Source organism: Nannospalax galili, unplaced genomic scaffold, assembly GCF_000622305.1.
Source record: "Nannospalax galili isolate Female #2095 unplaced genomic scaffold, S.galili_v1.0 scaffold764, whole genome shotgun sequence".
NCBI lineage: Eukaryota > Metazoa > Chordata > Mammalia > Rodentia > Spalacidae > Nannospalax > Nannospalax galili.
Window position 1 is genome coordinate 83,653 of NW_008351635.1, and position 25,144 is coordinate 108,796.

The 25,144-nt window shown below is 39.1% G+C and overlaps 1 protein-coding gene and 1 non-coding gene across 5 annotated transcripts in view; both read right to left on the reverse strand.

Moving 5' to 3' along the window:
* The window catches only part of Wls (Wnt ligand secretion mediator), a 120,328-nt gene that overhangs the window by 70,587 nt on the left and 24,597 nt on the right, over positions 1 to 25,144 (reverse strand). For 3 of the 4 annotated variants that reach the window (XR_607790.2, XM_008848537.2, XM_017802048.2), the window contains exon 2: positions 3,378 to 3,650. The exons of the other annotated variant lie outside the window; for it this stretch is intronic. Coding sequence is in view for 2 of the 3 variants with exons in the window: in XM_008848537.2 (XP_008846759.1) it covers positions 3,378 to 3,650 (273 nt within the window). In the remaining variant the exon portion in view is untranslated. The remainder of the gene's footprint in view (positions 1 to 3,377; positions 3,651 to 25,144) is intronic. 4 annotated transcript variants of the gene reach the window in all.
* LOC115066867 lies at positions 6,660 to 6,785 on the reverse strand. Its single transcript, XR_003846311.1, has one exon. It is a non-coding gene; the product is annotated as a small nucleolar RNA SNORA28 (small nucleolar RNA).

The window sequence follows — 25,144 nt, forward strand, 5'->3', positions numbered from 1 at the left end:
TTCCAGCTACAAAGAGGAGGGTCAACACAGAGGAATCATTTCCTCCATGCTTCCAAGCGAAGTCAACCATGGTAGAGAAGGACCTTTGACTTACCTTCACATAGGTGGAACTGGTAAAAGGAGCCAGGGGCTCCTCCCAAGGCCATGTGACCCCTGAGGAACAGATCCTCAAACGACCTTAAGAGTAAAAATAAATTGATTTATCTGGGCCAACTGTATGGCCTTAAACACCCAAAAGGAAAGTATAACCAAAGATTCAAGGGGCCAATATATATATATATATATATTTTTTTTTTTTGGTCTTTTTGAGGCAGGGTCTCCCTGTAGCTCCAGCTGTCCTGGAACTCACTATGTAGACCAGGCTCACCTTGAACTCACAAAGATTAGCCTGCCTCTGCCTCTTGAGTGCTGGGATTAAAAGCTATGCATATAGACTCTTAAAATATCATATTAAAGGGGCCAATATGATTTTTTTAAGAGTCCATATGCATAGCTAAAGGCTACATAACAAGCAACAATGCCAGATAGGAGATACCTTCTTTTGAGTTGTTGGCCAGGGTGGCCAAAGGGACTCCCAGATAGTAACTCAGGATAAAATTGGGAAAATGAACAGCAGACCCCAATCTTATCTAAAGGAATATTTACAACTGATTGCTGCTAGATGAGGAACAGCTGACCTTCCTAAAATAAAGACCTCTAGATAGGCTGACTAGATTCACCAGATCAACAAGTAGTGGGGAATGGCTGGGGGTGCTGACAACACAGTGGACAGTAGCAGGGATATCAGAGTATAAGGGCTTTAGTGGGGGGAGGGAGGCTATGGGAGGGTGCCATCTGATAAGTGTGTGTATAGTTGAATAAGATGGTTTGGGACGTTCTGTGTGATACACACACACACACACACACACAAAATCAACAAATTTTAAAAATTGTATTATATTTGAAGAGGAAGCATAGAAATTTATGTCATGTTAATTAGTAGAGGTGATAAATATTACCACTGAAATCTACCAGATGACTTTATAGACATACATAGGCGCCAAGGATCCAAGTGCAACTGATTATGACTAGTAATAGATACATACAGATTAGAGATGCCTGCAGTTAAGAGCAATGGCTTTTCTTGCAGAAGACCCAGAACCCGCATGGTGGCTAACAAGGCTCCATAACTTCAGTTCCAGGGGATTCAATAACCTCTAATGTCCCTAACAGGTACTGCATAACATTTAATACGTATGAAGGCATAGCACTCATATTCATAAAATAAAAATAAAAAATGTGAGCCTAGAACCTTACAGCCACTTGTGAAAGAGATGTACTCTTGCTCTGGAGTGTGTTACTCAATATGTTAAAGCTGTAATGGAATGCTTCTTCTATTCATGTAGTTATTAAAAACTGGCTGGGTGAGTTGGCACATGCCTATAGTCCTAGCACTTGGGAGGCAGAGGCAGGCAGATCTCTGTGAGTTCAAGGCCAGCCTGGTCTACATAGTGAGTTCCAGGGCAGCTGGGGCTGCAGGGAGACCTTGTCTCAAAAAAGACCAAAAAAGATTAAAAAAAAGAAATCAAATAACAACAACAACAAAAAAGAAATGGTAGTTTAAAATTTTGGGTTGATTTACTACCCAATCTAGATGCTTCCAGTGGATAAAGCAATTATTTAAGTTATTATAGGGTAAATCTTTTCCTTTATGCTTGGAACTAGGAGGTAGGAATCTGCCTAGAAGAGATAACTCCTGAAATAAACCAAAAGCAGCTAGTACAGATAACAGAACATTGTGTCCTTGACCTTTCCACCCAAACATACATAAACCAAAGAATATACCCACCTCATCCTTCTATGGCTCCTCTTTGTCTTCTTTTTTTTTTTTCTGAATTTATTCTTAGAACTTCTAGAAATACTAAAATCCAAACTTTAAAGTTGCCAAAATAGTTTCGACCCATCTCATACCAAACTCTTTCCCTCTCACTGTATATTCTTATTAAAGGTACATAGATTCTTTCCCATTTGTAGTTTTAGGTGTCTGCTTTAGAGGCACCCTGTCCTCTAGCCCTTTACAGGAATCTCTTGTGCAAACTTATATTCTTGATACTCAATGCTTAATGTATGGATACAACTTAATTAGATTTGAATGAGTTGATGAATATGCTGTACAACTAACAAATGAGTGAGGAGGTCAACTGACAAAGGGCTAGAGACAGAGGAAACTACTCTGGATGCTACAGGCTGCCTCATCTCTATCTAGAATGCTCTGCTTACACTTACCTCCAACTTTTTACCAGGCGTTTTCTCTTTAATACTCACCTTGAGTATCTGTCACTCACTTCTATACAAGTCCCACCCATATCACTTGCCTGCCAGCATAGCCTCTCCTTTCCTCATTCTAAATAAACCCTTTTCCTGATGTTCCCACAGACTCTAAGCAGACCTCAGTCACAGCACCCAGCAAATCATACTACTGTTATGATTGATTACTTGTCTGTCATTTCCACTTGATCGTAGTCCCTTAAAGAAAGTTTTTCTCTGTGTATTTACACATCCAGCTAAAGGGCAGCATCTAGCCCTTACTCAGATTTGAAATTGTGGATAAGATATTGAGTGCATGAGGAAAAGAAAATGCTGCCTTTTAAAAAGTTATCTCAGAATAATCTATTTGCTCATTTCAAATAAAATGTCAAGATTCAGATTGCTCCAGTTCCTGAACAGAGTAAAATTAATATAATTATATATCAGATTCATTGCTGATATAGGATCATTTTAAATAAACAAACATACTTTAGTCTATGAACAGGCCCCAGGCAGAACTACCTTCAACATACTTTCCTCTTTTCCCACACATTCTTGGTGCTGTTCCTGGGGAAAAGAGTCTTCACAACTAAGATTTTCTGTACCATCCCCAGATGCAACCAAGTAAGCCTTAAAATAAGCAAGCAAACAAACAAAACCGGCTTAGTGGGACCATGGGTACTCACGGGCAAGAAGCCTCATTCTAGTAAGGCTTTTTTTCTAAGGCCTTAGTCTTATTTAATACATAGTGAGAAAAAGCATTTAAACACAAAGGGACCTTCTAAAGGAGCTCTCTCCTGGTACTGGGAGAGGAAGAAGTCTGATGGCAGCTTCCTAGGTTAGGACTCCAGTCTTTTCAGTCTCTGGTCTGATTATAGAAAACCTCATGGGGACCCAAGTGACCTATATGTAAAATGAAGTAACACTAATATTTGCCTCAGGTAACTGGGAAGGTTAAATGGATTGATACAGCTGAAGTGCTTGGAAAGTGCCTGATAAGCAGGAAACAGCCAATATCTAGTTATCATAATCAATTCTGCTTCTAGGAGGAAAACTTCCCAAGGTAAGCAAGGCCAGAAGTGGGCACTTACTGATTTGGTTGTTCAGCTTGAAGGCAATGTCCAGCTGCAGGATGAACAGCATGAACTGGAACCACGGGCTCATCTCCATGGCAGGGAGGGGAATGTGTACAGAAAACACAATATCATTGGCTTCAATTTCCCTTGGAATTGCTTCTTCAATGTCTCGGATCTTGTCACATTTATTGGGTCCCCAAGGCACCAGCCATCTTGTCTTGTGGTGGTTCTTACGGACGTCCACACATTTTATTGACATGTAGGGCACTGCTGTTGTGGGTGCTGGAGCTGAAAAGAGAGTGGTTTCCTATTTTAGAAAAGAATCCACTGAAGTGATCATTTCTAGCTAATGTTCTTTTCATTTCTGATTTCCTTCGAGCTGTGCAATGTCATCTACAGCTAGGGATTCTCCAAATCCAGTGAGGACCTTCCCATGAACTCCAGAGGGCCACAAAAATATCTCCAAGGGCCTTATCCACTCTATTTTCAGTTACTTAATAGCAGAGAAGTAAGCAATCTAATTCGGCTAACTCCTAAATGCAATTCTTTGTCACAAAATTCACTGTGCTCTAGTTCCTGTCTGACCAAGAGCCAGAGTTGGGGGCTGGAGGGGGGTGTGCACTGCAGAGCTCTGTCTCTGAAACCATGTGTCTGAGGCATGTTTGACAACTTACCACAGTCAATCCTAGTTAAGTCATTTGCATCTATACTAGCTTCAGGACCCTCATCTAAGAAACAAGATGATTATCTTCAAAGGTTCCTCTTAGCTCTAGCATTCCACAGCATTAATTTTGATGGACTAAAATAGTAATGCTCACCCTAGATCCCACTTAGCTTGTACCTGTCTAAAGGTGTGTACTCAAACAAAACATTGATACTTCCAAAGCAAACTAAAATAATATTCATACATATTGAGAGAAAATAAAATTTGAAATATATTATATGGAAACACTATTTTGTAATCACAAAATGATTCTATGACTATGTTAGAAATTTTTCAAAATATAGAAATTTTAAGTTTAAAGCAACTTTTATCTAAAATCCTACTAGAAGAAAGAAACCACTGTTAGAAAACCTCAAAATATTATTTGTCTTTACTATACAGGTAATCAAATAAGAACTTATATAGGGATTAAATTTTATAATGTATATACAAATATTAATATTTTTTACAAAATAAGGTCAGACTGCCTACAATTTTAGAGCCTTATTTTTTATTCAGTTATGGAAGCATGTGATAATCAACCTGTCAGGCATCAGATCCTGACTCTCCCATTTCTAGTTCTACCACCACCTGTCCTTATAGGAAAGTTTAGGGCAAAACTTTTTGTTGTTGTCATTGCTGTTGTCATTTTGAAATGGGGTCTCCTGATAGTCCCAGCCAGCCTGAACTCACTATGTAGACTAAACTGGCCTCAAATTCATAGAGATCCACTCATCTCTCCCTCCCAAGTGCTGGGATTAAAGGTGTGCACCACCAAACCCAGTCTGGTTTTGTCATGTCTTAAAGGGTGATAACAGTAGTCCTATCTCTTTCTAAATCACTGTATCTGTTCCTTAAGCATAGGTCAATCCCTCAGAACAATGCTTGAGTATACAAAAAGTGTAAAATTATTATTAGGTTGTATAAATATTTTACAAATAAAAAAATTTTCAATTAGTGATTGTGAATTAGTCAATCACAGGTATACCAAAATTAACAGCTCCATCAGTCTGAAAAAAGCTATCATAAGTTGGAATGACTCTAACATTTTTGTGAATAATTTTTCCAAACATTTTTGTTTTAGATCTAAATTTACTTACAGCATACTTTGATAAGAGAATTCTAGATTTCACCTAGAATCCTTCTTTTCCATTGCATTTTTTTTTCATTCTTTTGTACTTAGAGAGACTGGCCTTCTTTAGTTCTAAATTCAAGAAACAGCCATCTATATTAACTTCTAGTTACCTTTCGCCAGTTTTTAAAAAGTATATTTAAATGGTTGACCTATGAGGAATTTTGTTTGACATTAGCTTTGATGTCCTAAGTCTGCCCTTTTCCATGTGCTACACCATTGATTCATAAGCCAGTCATTTCTATCCATCTACACCTATATCTCTCTATCATCAATCATCTACCTATCCATCTGTGTACATGCTCTGGCACACACACATATATATATATATATCTAAAAGTTACTTGACAAACAGCAAAGCCAGACAAGCGATACCTTCAGTCGAGCTGTTGGCCAGGATGGATAAAGGCTCTTCCAGATAGTAACCCAACACACTATTGGAAAAATGAACAGCAGACCCCATTTCTATCCAAAGGAATACTGACAATGGATTGCCGTAGATGAGGAACAGCTGATCCTCCTGGAACAGGGACGTCATTTCTATCCATCTACACCTATATCTCTCTATCATCAATCATCTACCTATCCATCTGTGTACATGCTCTGGCACACATTTATATATATATATATATATATATGTATAAATGTATGTTTGAATTGTTGTTTGTTTTCCTTTAAGCCAGAGTCACACTCTGTAGCCAGGCTGGCCTGGATCTAACAATTCCCCTCCCTCAACGTCCCAAGTGCTAGGCTTATGGTCATGCATCATACCCAGGCTAATATTACTCTAAAATCTATAAATTAATGGTTAGTTTCAATATCTGCTAGAGTAACATTCCTTCTTCAATTCATTTCAAGCTTTCATCTTTTTTGCTGACATATTTATTGTGATTATATTGAACTTATAAATTAGTATGGGCAAAAATCAGCATCTATTCTAGACATTTAATTTCCTCATCAAATAACAGTCACTTCTACATTATCTAGAATCTGTTTTCAGATTTCCTTGGAAACATTTAGGTTTATTTAAGTGGATCCTATTAATATAAGATAACTTAAAAATATATTCACAAAACTTCTTTAAAATTTTCCTATTTTTATTTTATGTGTATGAGTGTATTGCCTGCATGTAGATAAGTGCACCCATGTTATGCAATGCCCGTGAAGGACAGAAGAGGCCATTGGATCCCCTGGAACCAGAGTTATGAACAGTTGTTAGCTGCCATGTAGGTGTTGGGATTCAAACCCAGATCTTCTGCAAGAACAACCAGTGTTCTTAACCGCTGAGCCATCTCTCCAGTCCCCTATTCACAAAACTTTTAAGGATAGGTGTAGTGGCACATGCCTTTAATCCCAGTACTCAGAAGGCAGAGGCAGGCAGATCTCTGTGAGTTCTAGGCCAGTTTGGTCTACATAGCAAGTTTAAGATCCTGTTTTTTTTTTTTTAATTATTATTTTTTATATTATTTGCGGCTATATAATGGGCCCTCTCATGGGGAGGAGAATACCAGAATGGATTAGATTTTCTTGCTATAGCAAGCTCAAATTGTGTCAGGTAGTTTTGTTAATCTGCCACAGAGTGTCGCTTGCAAAAGACCCTGTTTTAAAAGGTTTTTTTTTTTTTTTCCCTCTGAAAGTTAATAGTGAAAGGAAATATAATAAATTGTGATTTATGTGTGTGATTTAACTATTAGTAATTCTGAGTATCTTAAAGTTGGAATACTGTTTATAGACCTTTTCTTAGCAGAAATCAGACAGCAGAAATCAGACAGCAGACATTAGACAGCAATTTTCCAGCATAGTGAAGTATAACTATGATTTCAGCACTCAGGAGGCTGAGACAGGAGGAGTTTGAGGCCAACCTAGACTACCTAGTAAGTTTCCCTCTCAAACAGGAGTGGAGGGGAAGGGGGAAGGAGAAAGACGGGAGGGGAAGAGGGGAGAAGAAGAGCAGCAGAGAGGGGAGGAGAGAAGGGAGAAAGGAGGGATATCAGATGGTAACTAAAGTAATATGTAAACCAAATGAAAAGCCACTTAGGAAACAAAATATGAACGTTTAATATTCTGCAGTATTTCTAATGCTCAAATCATTTTTTCACCCATAGATAGCTATACTAATGGTAAATTGTATATAGTAAAGTTTTCTGTTTACAGAAAGATGAGGCAATAACAATGAAAAATGACAGGAATTTCTGTACTAAGGAACTGTAACTGACAGTCCTGTTGTGTTGGTTGCTGACTTCAGCAGCAGGGTCCCTATAGACCTATGCTATGGAGATTTTGTGGGAATTGATAACTGTATGACCACAAAGACTTTGTACACTAAACCTATCTGAAATCAGCCATTCACATTATTACTAGAAATATGTGCCAAACTTTGGTTATCTTGTTCAGCTAAATAGCACCCTGATGTCATAAAGAAGAAATGACATATCTAATTGGACCCTTTTTAATGTGGTTTGGAAACACAATGAGGTAAAAGTTATAAGTTCCATTTTTGAATAACATAGTCAAATTATTTGTTACAGAAAATTGTACATTTTTAAACTTTTGTTCTTCCAAAATAAACCTAATCCTTTTCATTCATTTATTTTATTCTCTTTTGAAAAGCAAGTTTTCCACTCTTCAGAAAAAAATGAAAATAATAAGCTGAGTTTTTCAGCTAAGCTCCAGAACTACATTCTACACTGAGCAACAGAGTGCTGGGCACTGGCCAGTGCAGAGGCTGCATTTTCAGTGGCTTCTTTCATTCATAAAGCAAATCCCCAGTAATACTAATATTTTCATGGCAATATTAGCAATGAACTTGGAGAAGTTTCAAAGGAGTGTCTTTAGCTAGACTAAATAACTTAAATAACTTAGTCTATTAGACTCAAAATTTTTTGGAAAATTCAAAAACTTGCACATAATTCACCATTTTCAACTTTTTTAGTACTCAAAACAAAAATATATTGTTTGAAAAAGTAAGCAGGTATCCTGGTATTCAATCATGAACAGTAAATGTTCCCTCAGTAATGTCTTTATAACTCAAGATGACTTCTTACTACAGCTAACAGTAAATCCCCAGTTTAGAAAGAATATAAAGAAAACTAAAAAGAGAAGCTGGAGAGATGGCTCAGTGGTTAAGAATACAGCTGTTCTTGCAGAGGACCCAGGTTCAGTTCCCAGCACCCACATGTGGCTAACAACCACCTGTAACTCCACTTCCAGGGGATTCAATGTCTTCTCTGGCCTCCTTGGACATTGCAAGACATGGGTGTATACACAGGCAAAATGGGTGTATATACACATAAATATACACACAAATAAAAAGAAATCAACCAAGAAAAATTTTTTTAATTTATTTATTTTTATGTGTATGTGTGTATTTGCCTGCATGTAGGTAAGAGCACCCATGTCGTGCAATGCCCGTGAAGGACAGGAGAGGCTGTCAGATCCCCTGGAACTGGAGTTACGGACAGTTGTTAGCTGCCATGTGGGTGCTGGGTTCGAACCCAGGTCTTCTGTAAGAATAGCCAGTGTTCTTAACCACTGAGCCATCTCTCCAGCCCCAACCAAGAAAAATTTTTAAAAGAAAACTAAAAGCAAAGCTTACAGCTTGTGACTGACTGCATACCATAGAAAGTATATCATTAGCTGCAGCCAAAAGTGTGATTTTAAGACTAATACTAGAATCAAAGATGTTTCAACTGTCTTTAAGTTTTTTTTGAAAGGGCTTTTATTATATGACAAAAGAGTTAAGTAGAGAAAGTTAAAATTATCTGCACCCTTTGAACAAGACACAACTCATTATATTTGTAATGAAAGCTTTAGTTCCTAGTGTGGGTCTATAGATCAATAGCATTAAGAAGGGGTTGGCAGGATTCAGGTCAACAAGTCATGTTTGCTCAGGTGAAAAGTAAGACTAACCACTCCTCAGTATCTGTAGGCTAATAACACAATATCACTCAGCTTCCTCATCATACATTATAAAAGTCCTTTATATTAATCCATAGCACATTACTTAATTGGAAATTAAGCACAAAATTGGAAATTAAGTACTACAGAATTCAAATTGTAAAATATGATACTATATTTAATTTAAAATTTTGCTTATTTATTTTATGTGTATGAGTGTACTGCCTGCATATATGCAAGTGTATCCGTGTTGTACAGTGCCCATGGAGAAGAGGGCATTGGATCCCCTAGAACTGGAGTTGCAGACAGTTGTTAGCCACCATGTGAGTGCTGGGATTTGAGCTTGGGTCTTTTGCAAGAACAGTCGGTGCTCTTAACCACTAAGCCATCACTCCAACCCCCACCATATTTCATTTTAAAGGGATATGAAATCAGGAAGGTTTGTGACAAATTCAAAGTTGTGAAGGTACCTCTTAGAAAAGTCAGTGATCCTCTGACATGTTACTATATAACTGGCTGTTCTGAGCACTCATCGTGTGCTAGATACTGTCAGCTGCTAAAGTAGTCCTAATAGACACTAATGATATAAAATAACTATGGGAAAATTATAATTGTGGTGAAAGGGCAACAGTTGGATACCTGGGATATAGAAGAAATGAGTGAATAGAGACAACCATCATAACCAACTTAACTCTGAATTAAAACATAAGCCAAAAGTGACTAAACCTGAACTTCAGGAAGAACATTCATCGACTCTAGTTAGTGTCTTCTTACCTCATCCCAAATGATACCCAGTGAACAAGTTACTTACTGTATAGCCAGTCACTGCCATTCTTCATATACAAAGCTGAGTCAATATCAAATGATTACCTCTTTTCCTTCCAGAACCTGTATTTTTTTTTTTTTTTTTTTTTTTTTTTTTTTTTGGTCTTTTTGAGACAGGGTCTTCCTGTAGCCCCAGCTGTCCTGGAACTCACTACGTAGACCAGGCTGGCCTTGAGCTCACAAAGATCTGCCTGCCTCTGCCTCCCGAGTGCTTGGGATTAAGGGTGTGCACCACCACGCCTGGCTCAGAACCTGTAATTTAAAAGCTGGACAAGGAAAGATCCAAGAATTCTTCTAGAAAAGATAAACCTAAACAACATGCTGAAATGACTAACGGTTTCTATTTAAGTCAACAGGGACTTTTTATTTCTTTGCTTTATTACAAGCAACAAAGACCCCTTTGCAGTTACTTAGGAGTGCTACTATTGTGTGGCACTTTGTAACTAGAGACAGAGACAAACCATAGTCCCTCGACTCACAAGTTGCTCACAGTCTGGTTTCAGAGGCTGAACATTTAATAGACAGTTACAGCATACAGAAAGTGGCTCTAACAGAGGTCAGCACTGAGTGTTTTGTTTGTGAAAGAAGTTGAAGATGGCTGTGTACAAGACCTATCCTTGAAAAGGAGCAAGTATGAGCTCATAGTGAGAAGACTACTGAGTTGGGAAAGCATGTGCAGCCACCTTGCCTGCAGATGTCCATCCATATCTGAGTTTTAAAACCAGAAAGAGGTTTTTTGTTTGTTTGTTTGCTTTGTTGGATCTGGTTTTAAGGCAGGGTCCCTCTATGTAGCCCTGGTTGGCCTGGAACTGGCTATGTAGACAGGGCTGACCTCAAACTCACAGAGATACCTGTTTCTGCCTTCTGGAAACTGGGATTAAAGGCATGGACACATTTTACAGGTGTAAAGCGCAGGACCACTACGTTTGTCTATCTCAGCCCTTTGCTTCTCTAGACAATGGCATTTTCCCACAAGTGTCTGTTTCTATTACCAGTAGCCCCTGCTCAGCACCACATAATGCTATAAGGAAGGTATGATAAGAGGCACACATAGCAAAGAATTTTTATTTAGGGGTATATTTCCTTTCAAGGCACCTCTCTCTGATCTGCATCTACATGCAAGGCAGACAAGAGATCTGTTGGGAGAATAAGAACCCTTTAGAAGGTGGTCTGGGTAAAAATAGAGGAGCTCTACTTCTCCCAGAGAGCCTTTGAAGTTTTAGACATCAGGTAATAATAGCCTTCCCCTAAATTAGACTAGGAAATTCTGCCTTGCTTTAACAAAGGTGATATTTAAAGATTAATCTGCTTTGGACTAAGGGGAAGGGATGTGGAGAACAAACTAGTTTGTATGGGTAATTCATGTTTACAAGCATTAATAAGCAGAACCTTGAAATCTGAAAAATGTAAATACCCTAAGCAAAAAATGGACAATTTCAGAAATACTTTCCTTTTATAATAATGCTTAGCAACAAAAATAATATCAAAACAATGACACATGGATACTTCCTTCTACTGACTCTAGAGCAAGCTTGATTTAACTTTTGAATCTAACCTCAGTTAAAAACCACCATCTCCATACTTTTAAAAAGGTAAATGACTTATTTAACTATGACCTTATAATTTCACTTAATTTTTTTCTCTACCTTGTTCTAAAAAATCATTTCAGGCTACTAGAAGTATTAGCTTATATTAAAGAAATAATAATCAGGCTAGTTTAAAAAACAGAAAAGCCATAGCTGAATAATGCCAGCTTCCAAAGCTTTCATGTGAATTATGAAAGTAAGAGGTTCAATATCTGCTTCACTTTGGAATGTAGAAAAAAAATCTCAATTGCCAAACTGTGAATAGAATTCAAGAAGATAGGCCAAGTATAGTGTTACAGACCTGTAATCTCAGCACTCATAAGGCTGAGGCAAGAGGATCAAGAGTTTAAGACCAACCTGGGCAACACAGTAAGGCCTGTTCCCACTCCAAAAAAAGTTGCTAAGAAAGTGTGAGCCCAGCAAAAACTCACACAGTATGTTCTGTGTCAGATTTCCTGGAACTGGAGTTACAGATGGCTGTCAGTGCCATGTGGGTGACGGGAATCAAACCCAGGTCTTCTGCAAGAGCAGTCAGTGCTCTTAACTGCTGACCCATCTCTCTAGCCCCAATTATGGTGTTTTTTTTAATCACAGCAACAGAAAAGTAAATAATACACATACACACACAGCAACACATACATATGCACACAACATACAGATGCATATACACAGAGCAACATACAAATACATACACCAACACACAGATGTACACATCCTACATGGCAACACAGACATACACACAGAAACATCAGGCACAACAGGGTACATACAGTCACACACAATAACACACACTCCATGCAGGAGCACAGAGATGTACCTACATGGCAATACAAAGACACACATGGTATCACAGACATACATCACCCACATGGAAACACAGAGATACACACGCATGGCAACATACAGGCACACACTTAGCAACACACAGGAGCACACTGACACATGCAGGATAACACACAGATACACATTGTGATGGTTAATGTGATGATTAATCTGGATTGTTCTACTTTTCAGGATCTAGAATCACTTTGGAGATAAATCTCTGGGCACATCCATGAAGGGTTATCTGGATTAGGTTAATTAAGGTGGGAAGACCCACTCTAAATGTGGGTGACATCATTCCATGGTCTGCTTTTCCTCCCTGACTGCATTAAGAGGAAAAAGTGAACATAATACCAGCATTCATCTCTCTCTCTGCTTTTTTATTGTGGATGCAATGTGACCAGATGCCTCAAGCTCCTGCCATCATGATGGATTATATCCTAGAACTGTGAGTCAAAATAAATTCTTAAATTGTTTTTGTCTGGTATTTTGTCAGAGCAACAAGAAAAATAATATGCACTCGCATGACAACAGACTCATGCATCCCACAGGGTAATATGCATAATCTACATAGTAACACACAGATGCACTCACAGGGCAACACACTGACCCACATACACTGCATATATTAATCCATAGTCATACACATAATCACACAGACCCACACATGCCCCACACATCAGAGTTAAATGCAAAGTAACTTGCAGTAGGCACAGGAAAGTCTAAGACTTACTTAAAAGTAGTTTCCTGTGGCATAAATTTACTAACAAATGGCACAAATAGTTTGGCAGTAAGTTTTAGAAATTGCAGCAAGCACTTCTATAATTTATTCTGCTTCAAACAATATTGAAAAATATTGTATGTTTACATCTTAAGCAGATGAGTATTTTAAATGGTTGGCCTGAATCCTTGATTGTTTTGGTGCCAAAGGTGTAACAGCTTTGAAGAATAGAATCATTGCTCTATATTTGTCATAATCTACATGGCAAACAAGCAGCTCCACTTGGCTTGCATTACTTGCCTGACTTGGATCCCCTGAATTGAAGAGTGTTAGAACCATTCAGGAAAAAAAAAAAAAAAAAAAAAAGACCAGAGTGTTTCAGGACACTGAGGCAAACTCTTAAATAGTGTTTGAAATGCTGTGGTAAACATGAAATTATTTCAAGCTGAAGTTGGTGCCAGTTATTTTCTTCAGGAGAAAGATAATAAACTGCACATAAAGGGCCCTGCCAGAGGTTCAGCACATAAAGTCTATCAACCATTAAGTGTGTTAGTCCGATGACCGAAATTTGGATTAAAAAACTGACCCTCACCTTTGGTATCCACCCAGCAAAGAAAGGCTCAATCAATAACCCTGAGAGTAGTGCATTAGAAACTAACTCTAACCTTGTGCCTGAAAAATGCCTGCAATTACTGTTTCTCTGTCACTCTAAGAATACTTTTTAAAAATACTTTAAAAAGCAAAAACTAAGCACATATGAGATAACCACAAAATACCCCAGAAAGACCAAATGGCTCATCTGTTGATACCCACTATTTCTTTCGCAAACCAAACATTTGGGCTGCATTTCCAACTTTGTGTCAGTGCATCAAAATCTGCATCGTTTCAGTCAAAGAGCTGTGTGGAATACAGCTACCATCACCTCGGAAAGGAAATCACGGTCTTACAGATCTACTGCCTTTGGTCATGATCACATAAACCCAGCATGGGGGTGTACTAGTCCTTATGTGGGAATGTCTCACAGCCCATCCCCAGAAGTCCTCAAAACTGCTCTGGCAAAGATTTGGGTATGTCAGGGGGGAGGGGTAGAAAAATGATGAAAAACTGGTTCTACTTTTTGAACAAGCTCACCACAAGCATATGTTTGTATTAGAACTTTAGAGTGAAGAAACCCCAAACTTAATTTCTCTTCTAAGAGGAACAGCCAGCTGCTCCGAAGTACAAATTTTCAACATTTGCTATTTATAATTTATCCTGCATTTATTATTCACGTATTATGGATATTCTAATTTTATCAATATCATTGGTGCTAATAAAAATAAATAACTAATATGTGAACTGCAAAGCACTTTCATATCTACTGACCATCTAATCCTCTTAGTAAAGAAGTCATTATAACCACCCACATCATACACTCAGCATTTGTCTTGTCCCAGGAATTGATGGCAGAGCTCAGACTGGAACTCAAGTGTGATTTCATCTCCTGTATTCCTCTCAATTTTTCACTTTTTGAAAAATTGAGAGACTGTGAGTGTTCAGCTGTACTTGGGACATCAATACCAACCTGCCCCACCCGGCCCCTCAGGCTTGAGGAGTATCACAGAAAAGGAGGTGAAAAGAATGTAAGAGCCAGGGGATGGGAAAACGAGCTGAGAAATGCTGCCTATTTTGGACATGATATTATTGTTACACACATGATCTCAAAGCAGCTGTTACCTGCACAAAACCTGCACAAGACCAAGCTAGTCAAAAATTTCAGCATGGATAAGAAAGGGACTAGCTGAGGTATTATTGGCAGTTGATAGCTGCAAGGGAAAGGAGAGTCACTTTCCTTTGTGAGAGTGGTCACTTGTAGGCTGCTAATGCCCCAGTGGATGATTCTGTACCCATCCATACACATATGGCAGAACTAACTGGACCTAGTGGGCTAAAAAATAGAGACTGGAGAGATGGCTCAGTGGTTAAGAGCACTGGATGCTCTTGCAGACGAGCTGGGTTCAATTCCCAGCACCCATACGGTAGCTAAAAACTGTCCACAACTCCACTTGCAGGGGATATGATGCCCTCATCTGGCCTCTGTGGGCATTACATGCATGGGTACACTTAAGGTAAAACACTCATACACATAAAAAATATAATTTTGAAGTTAATTAAAACTTATTTTAAAGAAGGAAGTTTGGAAGGAGATGTATTGAAGGGCACTGGTGCGAGTTGGAAGGGGAAGTCGGCTTCATACAACCAAGATACATTACATACATGGATGAAGTTTTATGGAATAAAAGTTACTCTAAAAATTTTTATGTACATGATGTATATGCATAGTGTGTATATGCCTATTACCAAGTGTTAGGGTTGTATGTGAGTATGGACATCTGAAGGTTAGAGGAAAACTTCTAGTGTAGGTCCTCACCATCCACCTTGCTTGAGTGAGGGTCTCTTATTATTTACCACTGTACATCAGTCTAGCATGCTAAAGAACTTCTAGGGACTCTCCTGTTTCTGCCTCCCATCTCACCTTCTGTGTACTGGAATTACAGATACACGTTATCACATCAGACTTTATATGAGTTCTTGGGCTCTGAATTCTGGCCCTCATTCTTGAATTATAAATGCTTCATCCACTGAGCCATCTTCCCAGTTTCAGTCATCCATTTCTGATTATCTGTCTCTACCAGTTCATTCAGAGTACCTGAGAAACAATTTGTACAGCAGAGGCACAGATGAAGGAGACTGTGGTCACAGGAAATTGAAGAGGCACTATAGGCAAGGCACCAACTAGCATGGATCATGCATGACACCAAGGAACCCAGTGGGAGATTATCTGGGAGACATACAGTAGAGGACAGATATTTTAAGAGTTACACAAAGGGATGACAGCATATCAGGCTCCTGAACATACACTAAGCTCATCTGAACCCAATGGATACTCTCCCATGTTTTCTTGGACTCTTCAGTGCAATTTCATATTCCGGGAGGCAATCTCCAGAATGTCAGCCTAGGGGAGATCTGAATCAGGAACCTAGAATTGCCATGGAAGAATCTCTTTACACACTTTCTGGGTAGAATAAGATAAAGTTACAAGTTATAGGCAGATTGATCTGGAGCAACTAAGAAAGAATTTGCTGATAATTCAGGTAGGCAAACAATGATACAGTTGGCTCAGGAAAAGGTGAGTTTTCTATTCATGAGAACATTCAGAAAGTAACTGGATAAATTAGAGAGAACCTGAACTAAAAACAAGTTTCATTTGGTCATATCAAGATGATAAAGTCTCCTATGTGTGCATGCAAATGATATATAAGAAAATTACAAGTTTAAAACCCAGCCAAGTGTGGTGGCTCCTACCTTTAATCCCAGCATTCAGAAAGCATTCAGAAGGCAGGAGGGATCTCTGTGACATGGTCACCTTGGTCTACATAGAGAGTTCCAGGTCAATTGGGGTTACATATAGGGAGACCCTGTCTCACCCACCCCCCAAAAAAGTAAGGCCCAATAAAGAGCAGCACAGTTTATTATTGATTTTCTTTTCTCTACTTTCTGACCAGTTTCAATAGGATTATAAAACCAAAGAAACAAAAATATAGAATATTTGAAGGACCAAAAATTTGCTGTTGTACAGTGTAAGCCAAGGCTAAGGGCAAGCAAGACCTATTAAATACCTTACCTAGATTTCATAAATGTCTAGAATAATCCTTTTTCCTTCCTTAGTTATTCAAAGAAAAGGCAAATTCTTATCATTGGTGAATTTCCTAGAATTAAGCAAGGAGGTAAATTTTAAGGGTGATCTGAAGTTTTAGGAATCACTGCACATTAATCACTACAGAAATGTTAAATATTTTTATCACTTCTAGGTTCTAACTCAAATGTCATTTCCTTTGCTCAATTTCTTAAATGCTTATAATGAGCCAGCCTTTGAGTATTTCTCCGCTTTCCCTTCAGTAATAATAAGTAATCATTACTTCTTCTGATATCAATGTTACCTGACCTATTTTCATTATAATATTCTACTAAACATACAGGCTTCTAAACACTAGGCAATTATAAACTCCTAAATGGGGAGACTGCATCATCCTCTTCCTAGTAAGCACAGAGGCTTAAACATGTAAGTTCTTTGAACTTGAACTGTAGGTGTTTGTGTGGTCCTTATAGCATAACAAAGTGACTGACATTAAGTTATACTTGGTTTACTAACAAATTTCTTTTTGGTACCTACTTGACATCATTTAAAAATCACCATAGTGGATTAGGTATGTGACTTTCTTGTACAATGCATACTTAAAACTGACAATGAGAGATTGTCCAGAAGATGCCCTGACTATCTTTCATGCTGCCAGAGCCCTAATGATAAACATATGCCAACCCAGGCACAGTTCCTACAAATACTTATGATGTCTCTTCAACTCTGTGTCAATCAATATATGAATTGTGAGGATCAAAATGAAAGGCTCCTAAACTATCACCTCAGGCTATTAGAAGAAAGGTAATTTACACATCAAAAGAAATGAGAGGGCTAGGTGTGGTGGTACATGCCTTTAATCCCAGTACTGGGAAGGCAAAGGCAGGTAGGTCTCTGTGAGTTCAAGGCCATCCTGATCTATATGGTAAGTTTCAGACCATCTGAGGTTACAGGGAAACCCTGTCTCAAAAAGACCAAAAGAGAGAGAGAGAAAGAGAGAGAGAGAGAGAGAGAGAGAGAGAGAGAGAAAGAAAGAAAGAAAGAAAGAAAGAAAGAAAGAAAGAAAGAAAGAAAGAGAAAGAGAGAAAGAAGAAATGAAAGATGAGAGACAACAGTCAAAACACTGAGGATGGTCAACATCCAAGTTCCAAGCCAGCTGGTGCTACACATGGGAAAAAAGAAGATAATTTTTGAAATCTGCTCCTGATGTTTGTGGCCAATTTAGTATTACAGTAGCACATTTAGATAACTGCCCTTTAGCACAGTTCTTGGAAAATGAAGTTTTCAAAGGCAGGACCTTACTCTAGAACTGCCCTGAGGCTTGCATGAGTAAAAGCAAATGAGACACAAAATAAGACAAAATATCCACATCTCAGCCTTAGATGTGTATAATTAAGCGCCTACAGGCTTGAAGATTTTATATCTACGTTCTTAAGAACATATATATGGAGGCTAGGGAGATGGCTCACTGAGTAAACCATGAGGCCCTAACTTTGGATCCCCTTCAGTCACATAAAAAGCCAGGTATGACAGCATGTGCCTATAATCCCAGCATCGTGGAAGGAGACAGACAGATCCTAGGGGCTCACTGGTCAGTCACTGTAGCCAAAACAATGAGCTTCACGTTCAGTGAAAGAGCCTGTCTCAAAAAGCAAGATAGAACGTGAAAGTGGAAGGCATCTGAGGTTAACCTCTGTCCCTAAAACATGCATGCACAGCCAAGTGTACCCACACAAATGTCTATACATACATAGAACACATACATACATAAAACACAGACACAGACAGAAAGACACACACACACACACACACACACACACACACACACTGAAAAAGAACACACATGGAAAATATTGTCCATTTTTGTTAACATCCTGTAAATAGCCAGACCAGAGAAAGAGCACACAGTGCTCTGGAAGCACTGATTTTCTGCTAAGCAAAAGCACAGGTAAAGGAGCCTTCTGTGGAATCTATGGACTGCTTACCCAGTAGCTCCATGTAGGCTTTTCTCTCTGCCCAATAAACTACATAGGAAAGTTCTCAGAGAGTTAATGAAAAAAAAAAAAAAACCAAAAAAAAAAAAAAAAAGAAAACTTCTGATGCTGAAGGAGCTATGAAGGATGAGAAGGGCATCAGAAGTATTGAACTGACATAGAACTTCAAATGGTGACAACCACATTCTTGCCTCTGAATAGAGAGAAGTGCTTCTTAGGAAGAAAAACTTACAGACCCAGTTGCTTAATATGAGATTAAAGGAAGAGAGGGAAGTCAAGGATTTCCCTGAATTTCTGGTATGAGCAGTAGGTAAGCAGCAAAGTCATCCACTGAGGAAAAATTATAGAAAAACAAGTATTATCATATGAGAGAATCTATAGAATTTGGAGGCATGCTGTTTGAAAAGGGGGGTTATAGATAAAGGTCAAACACATGAGACACAGAAGAGGAGTTGGATTTACACCTAGTTCTAGTGGTACAAGTTTGAAGGAAGGAAATATGTGTCAAAAAAAAAAAAAAAAAAAAAAACTAGAGCAAAGCTGGGCATAGTGGTACATGCCTTTAGTCCCAGCAATTGGGAGGCAGAGGCAGGTGGATCTCTGTGAGATTGAGGCCAGCCTGATCTACATAGTGTATACCAAGTCAGCTGAGGCTACAGGGAGATGATTAGAAAAAAAAAAAACACCCTGAAACTAGAGCAGTCCAAAGTCAAACCAGTTGAAGAAAATGAGCTATACATGCCTGCATAAGCAAACAGCATTTTATGAGTGCAAAGGGTACAAGAGGACACTGGAACACTGAATGGGATGAGAGATGACCTTCATGCCTTCTTCATAACATTCTGTAAGCATTATTCACTTGCCTGAAGATTTAATTATGAGCCAAAGTAGAACTGTTATTCAGAATGTTTGACAATTTGAGGATAACAATCTTGACAGAGCTAAATGTAGTGATAGAGACCTGTAATCACATCACTCAGAAGACTGAGGAGGACCAAGAGTTCTAGGATAGCCTGGTCTATGTAGTGCATTCTTATCTTATAAAGCCAAGGGCTAGGATTATATAGCTCAGTGGTAGAGCTCTTGCCTAGTAAGCACAAGGCCCTGGGTTCCACCTTCAGCAGTGCAAAAAAGGTCTTGGAAGGTTGAATCATCCCAGGAATGAGGATCACAGACATTTTTCTGCTAACCAAGCAGCTTTATTTTCTCACCTGCAAAAGGCAGAATTTTAACTAGTATATATCTTACCCAGCAATTATAATTCTAGAGAGAAATTATGTATTCCATATTGTAGTAATGCCTTTCTCTCATTCCTTTAAAAAGTATCTCTTAAAATAGAGTCCCTTAATAGTCTAAGAGTTCTGGTGGCCAAGCCTTCTCCATGTAGTCTCTTCCTCCTCTCCTGGTCCTTTGCATTTTCATATCTGTTAGAAGAAGAAATCTTTTTTAAAGACTTTTTTAAAAATTTTATTTGCATGAATGTTTTATCTATATGTATGTATATTCACCAGGTGTGTGCTTGATCCCCTAGAACTGGAGTTACAGACAGTTGTGAGTGGTTATGTGGGTTCTGTGACCCTAACCTGGGTCCTCTGAAAGAGCAAGAAGTGCTCTTAAGCACTGAGCCATATCTCCGACCTGAGTCCCATCCTATTCATGTCTGTTACTGTGTGGGGTCTAAACAGATTCTGAGTATTTCCTTTCTTCCAATAACTGATGAAACTGAAGAAGTTATCTAGAGAGGAAGGACAAGCTGTGGTCAACTGTACAAGCAAAACTTCATACTGACATGTTCAGCACAAAAGTAAGCTCCTATAATATTTACTTTGGGGAGGAGTAACTAATCCAATCATAATGGCATTCTTTAAGGGGAAAATGTATTTCAGTTTCTAGCCAATAACCCTCTCACAGAATAATACAGTACAAAGACATTCCAGTAGAATGAAATCATTTGGATCCTATCCAACCTCTATATTTTAGGATGTCAGAAATAAACTCAATGGAGCTGAGCTGATTATTCAGAAGAAACCTTAAGTTATAGCAACTCACTGCCCTAAAATAAAAGCCAATTACAAAATTTTGTAATGAAGTATCCAATAATAATATCAGGATTTTCACTTAAACTTTCGGGTTCCTAATTTCCTAATATTTCAGAATTTATTCAGATTATCCATTACATAACATACACACTGTGTTGGGTAGCTTTAGTGTCAACTTGACACACCTGGGTTGAGGGAGCCTCAATTGGGGAATTGCCTCCATTGGACTGGCCTGTGGCCATGTCTGTGGGGCATTTTCTTGATTGTTGAGTGATGTGGGAGGGCCCAGCCCACTGTGAGTGGTGCCACCCCTGGGCAGGTGGGCCTGTGTTGGATAAGAGAGCAAGCTGAGCAGGGGCCAGGGAAGCAAGCCAGTAACCAGCTCCTGCCTCCAGGTTCCTGCCCTTGGGCTCCCTGATGAACTGTGACCCAGGAGATGTAAGATAAATAAACTCTTTCCTCACCAAGTTGGTAGTGGTCAGAGTGTTTTGTCACAGCAATGGAGAAACAAACTAAGACAGAGAGAGAGAGAGAGAGAGAGAGAGAGAGAGAGAGAGCACATAAAATTGAGAAATGCAAGTGGTTGTTGGGATGGGGAGGACTTAGATGGAAAGAAATGAAGAATGGATGTTGCTGTGAAGTGCTTCACCAGAGAAGACCACTCAGACAAAATTTTGCAAAATTAAAGTCTTTTCTGGCCAGCGGCTACACTCTCAGAATAACTTGGATTCAAGTCCCAGCTCTGTTTTTTAATAGCAATTTAGTTGTACAGTTTGTCTCTATGTACAGAAAGGCAGTTTATCTTTTATAACACTGTGCTAAGAGCATCTACTTCATAGATTTGTCATGATGACAAAATATCAAGCCCTACCTTCTACATATTCAAGCCTTCATAAAGTATTGATGATAACAATACTGTCAGCAGATGGAGAAGAAGCAGATGAGAGACAAGGACATATTCCCTGTTCTCTATTCTACCTACTTCCCCTGGGGGTATATACTAACCCTACACAAGTAGCTAGACTATGTATCAATTCTCCATGAACAGCCCTATCAATCAGAGATGATTCTATAAATAACTTGAACATGTAAGATATTTTACCCTGAGAAAAATCTGAAGAATATCCTAAGCAGCCTACTTCTGGGAGAACATACAACTAACTTTGGTTCCTTTTCAGTGAAATTAGATTATGATACTTTTTTTCTCACTGTCATCTTCACAATTATAAAATACTACAACATTGCTGGCATAGGTACTTGCTACCTCTTCCCCTCCCCACAGATAAAAGAGAATTCTTCTCTCCCCTCTTCTGTTGCAGCTCCTCACTTCTCTCCTATGAAAGTTCCTATTGCTAGATGGAGTGTTTGGGTTTTCATGAGCTATAGTCAAAAGAAAGATGCAGGTAAAAAAGATGAGCTCAGACTAGGGGAGGAGTTTTATCAGCGATGAAGATCTTGGAAGAGAGGTTAGAAGCAACAAAATGTCATAGAACAAACAGATTTCGAAAAGCATTGTTACAAATTATATATCCCTTTCACTGTGTGCTGACAACACAAATCAAGGGAAGACATTATTAGGTCATTTAAGATTCACCCTTCGTTGACTATTTTTTTCTTTAACAGAATAGTAGCCTCTTGAACACTGGACCAACTAAGTCCAAAGCAATGAAAGAAAATAATTTATAAAAAAAGCTGTATAGACTCTAAGTAGAATTAATTTAAGTATCACATAACATGAGGACACTACAATAGACAGTATCTTAGAACTGTGGGTTGTGGCACAAAACCATCTTCCAAATGTCAAACTTGGTTGCATCTGCTTGCTTAGGATAATCACCAACAAACCTGACTGTTGACTTCTGCAAGAAAGGAGGGGGTTGGGAGAGTCAGCCACACCTCTCAACCAACCTGCCGGCCTGAGTTATGCATGGGGGAGGGACTAAGGATAGGAACTGGGGAAGCCAGAGGGGAAGGGTTACCTTTTCCATCTTGCGCGACTGCATGGAGGTCACAGGGTCCCTGCCACAATGTAGAGGGGAGACCACCCCCACCCCCACTTCTGTAAATAACCTCATCCATTGCTCTGTACGGAAACCCAATACACTCTTTAGTTTCCCAAACTGTAGTTTGGAGAAATTGTACCTCATTTTGTAATAAGGATGGTGGGAGGAGGGGGCCAGACTGTGTTTGAACCTCCCAGAAGCAACTTTTAGCAAGATGGGGTAGACCCCCTGAGAGGTGGAGTTTTGGCTGCAATAGCATTCATTTTAACATTCTGTTCAAAGTATGAGCTTATAGAGTGTTGTTCTGTCTCTGTTCCTCTGAATACTCCTGCCTGTGTCACCTCAGCTCTGTACCCTAAGATTTTGTATCTTAACATGGTTTTGAAAACTCTTGCTTTATCCAGTTACCCAGTTAAAAATATATTTATTTATTCGTATTTTATGTGTATGAGTGTTTTGTGTATAAGGCCAGAAGAATATCAGATCCCCTGGAACTTAAGTTATGAATGATTGTTAGCTGTCATGTGGGTGCTGGGAATTGAACCCTGGTCCTCTGCAAGAAAAGACAGTGCTCTTATACACTAAGCCATCTCTCTATCCCCTCAATTATCCATTTAAAAAAAAAACATTTTATGGGCTGGAGAGACGGCTCAGCGGTTAAGAACACTGGTTGTTCTTACAGAAGATCCGGGTTCGAGTCCCAGCACCCACGTGGCAGCTAATAACTGTCTGTAACTCCAGTTCCAGGGGATCCGACAGCCTCTTCTGTCCTCCACGGGCATTGCATAACATAGGTGCACTTACCTACATGCAGGCAATACATGCATATATTTATCATTTTTATTTTATGTGTATGAGTGTATTGTGTGCATGTGTGTAAGTGTACCTGTGTCATGCAATGCCCATGGAGGTCATAAGAGGGCGTCAGATTCCCTTTGGAGTTACAGATAGTTGTTAGCTGTCATGTAGGTGCTGGGAATCGAACCTGGATCCTCTGCAAGAGCAGCCAGTTCTCTTAATCATTGAGTCAACTCTCCAGCACCCGATTACCTATGCTTAAAAAGGAAAATTTGGGGCTGGAGAGATGGCTTAGTGGGTAAGAACACTGGTTGTTCTTGCAGAAGACCCGCATTTGAATCCCAGCACTACATGGCAGCTAACAACTGTCTGTAACTCCAGTCCCAGGGGATCTGACAGCCTTTTCTGTCCTCCGTGGGCACTGCACAACACGAGTGCACTTACCTACATGCAAGCAATACACGCATACACATAAAATAAAAATAATAAATAATTTTTTTTTAAAAAAAGGAAAATTTATACTCTACTCAGCTATTCCGTAACAATATTTCTTTTCATGGAGTAATTAGGATTCCAAGTTCTCAACAATCCATATCCATTCCAGTTTGTTGACTTGCTAGCCAAGCTGCATTAGGTTGCCATCTACAAATTATGAAAAATGGCAATAGCTACAATTTGTACATGATTCTTGTATGCCATGGATTGAACTAGGAATTTTACTGGGTCTTTTTTCATTCTTACATAAAAATGTTAAATTAAGTTTTGATGGTGCCAGGTGTGGCAATACAAGCCTTTAATCCAAGTCTCAGGAGGTAGAGGCTTGTCAATCTCCATGAGTTCAAGGACAGCCTGGTCTACATGGCAGGTTCCAGGCCAGTTAGGGCTACAGGGCGATCCTGTCTCAAAAAGACCAAAAAATAAATAAGTAATTCAGTGATAGGTAAAATGAGTCTCTGAAAAATGGAAACCATTTATCCAAGGTCACAGCCAGTAAGTAAGGGGGATAGCAGGGAAGTTAGCCCAAATCCATCTGAGTCCACTGCTTCTTCTAATGAGAATCTGAAAACACAAATGCATGAGAACATATTTGACATAAATCTCATGAGGTGAGGTTAGTGTACAACTTGTGTGGAGTTGGATTCCCAGCAGGGAACTGACTACTATTCACATCTTTGTTTTAAGGACAGCTATACACTGACTTGTTATGGATTTTCTATTCAAAAAAGGAAAATGATGAATTTTCCCTGAGTAGAAATGACAAGCAGTTCCTAGTTACTATATGTGCTGGATAACTTCAATTGTCAACTTGATACCACTGGGTAGAGGGAACCTCAGTTGTGGAATGATCTCCATTGTACTGGCCTGTGGCCATGTCTGTGGGACATTTCTTGATTTTTGAGTGATACGGAAGGACCCAGTCCATTGTGGGCAGTGTCAACCCTGAGCAGGTGGTCCTGTACTGTGTAAGAAAGCAAGCTGAGCACAGGCTGGGAGCAAGCCAGTAAGCAGTGTTCCTCCATCATCTGTACTTCAGTTCCTGCCTCCAGTTTCTAGCCCTGAGTTCTTACTTTGGCCTCCCTCGGTGA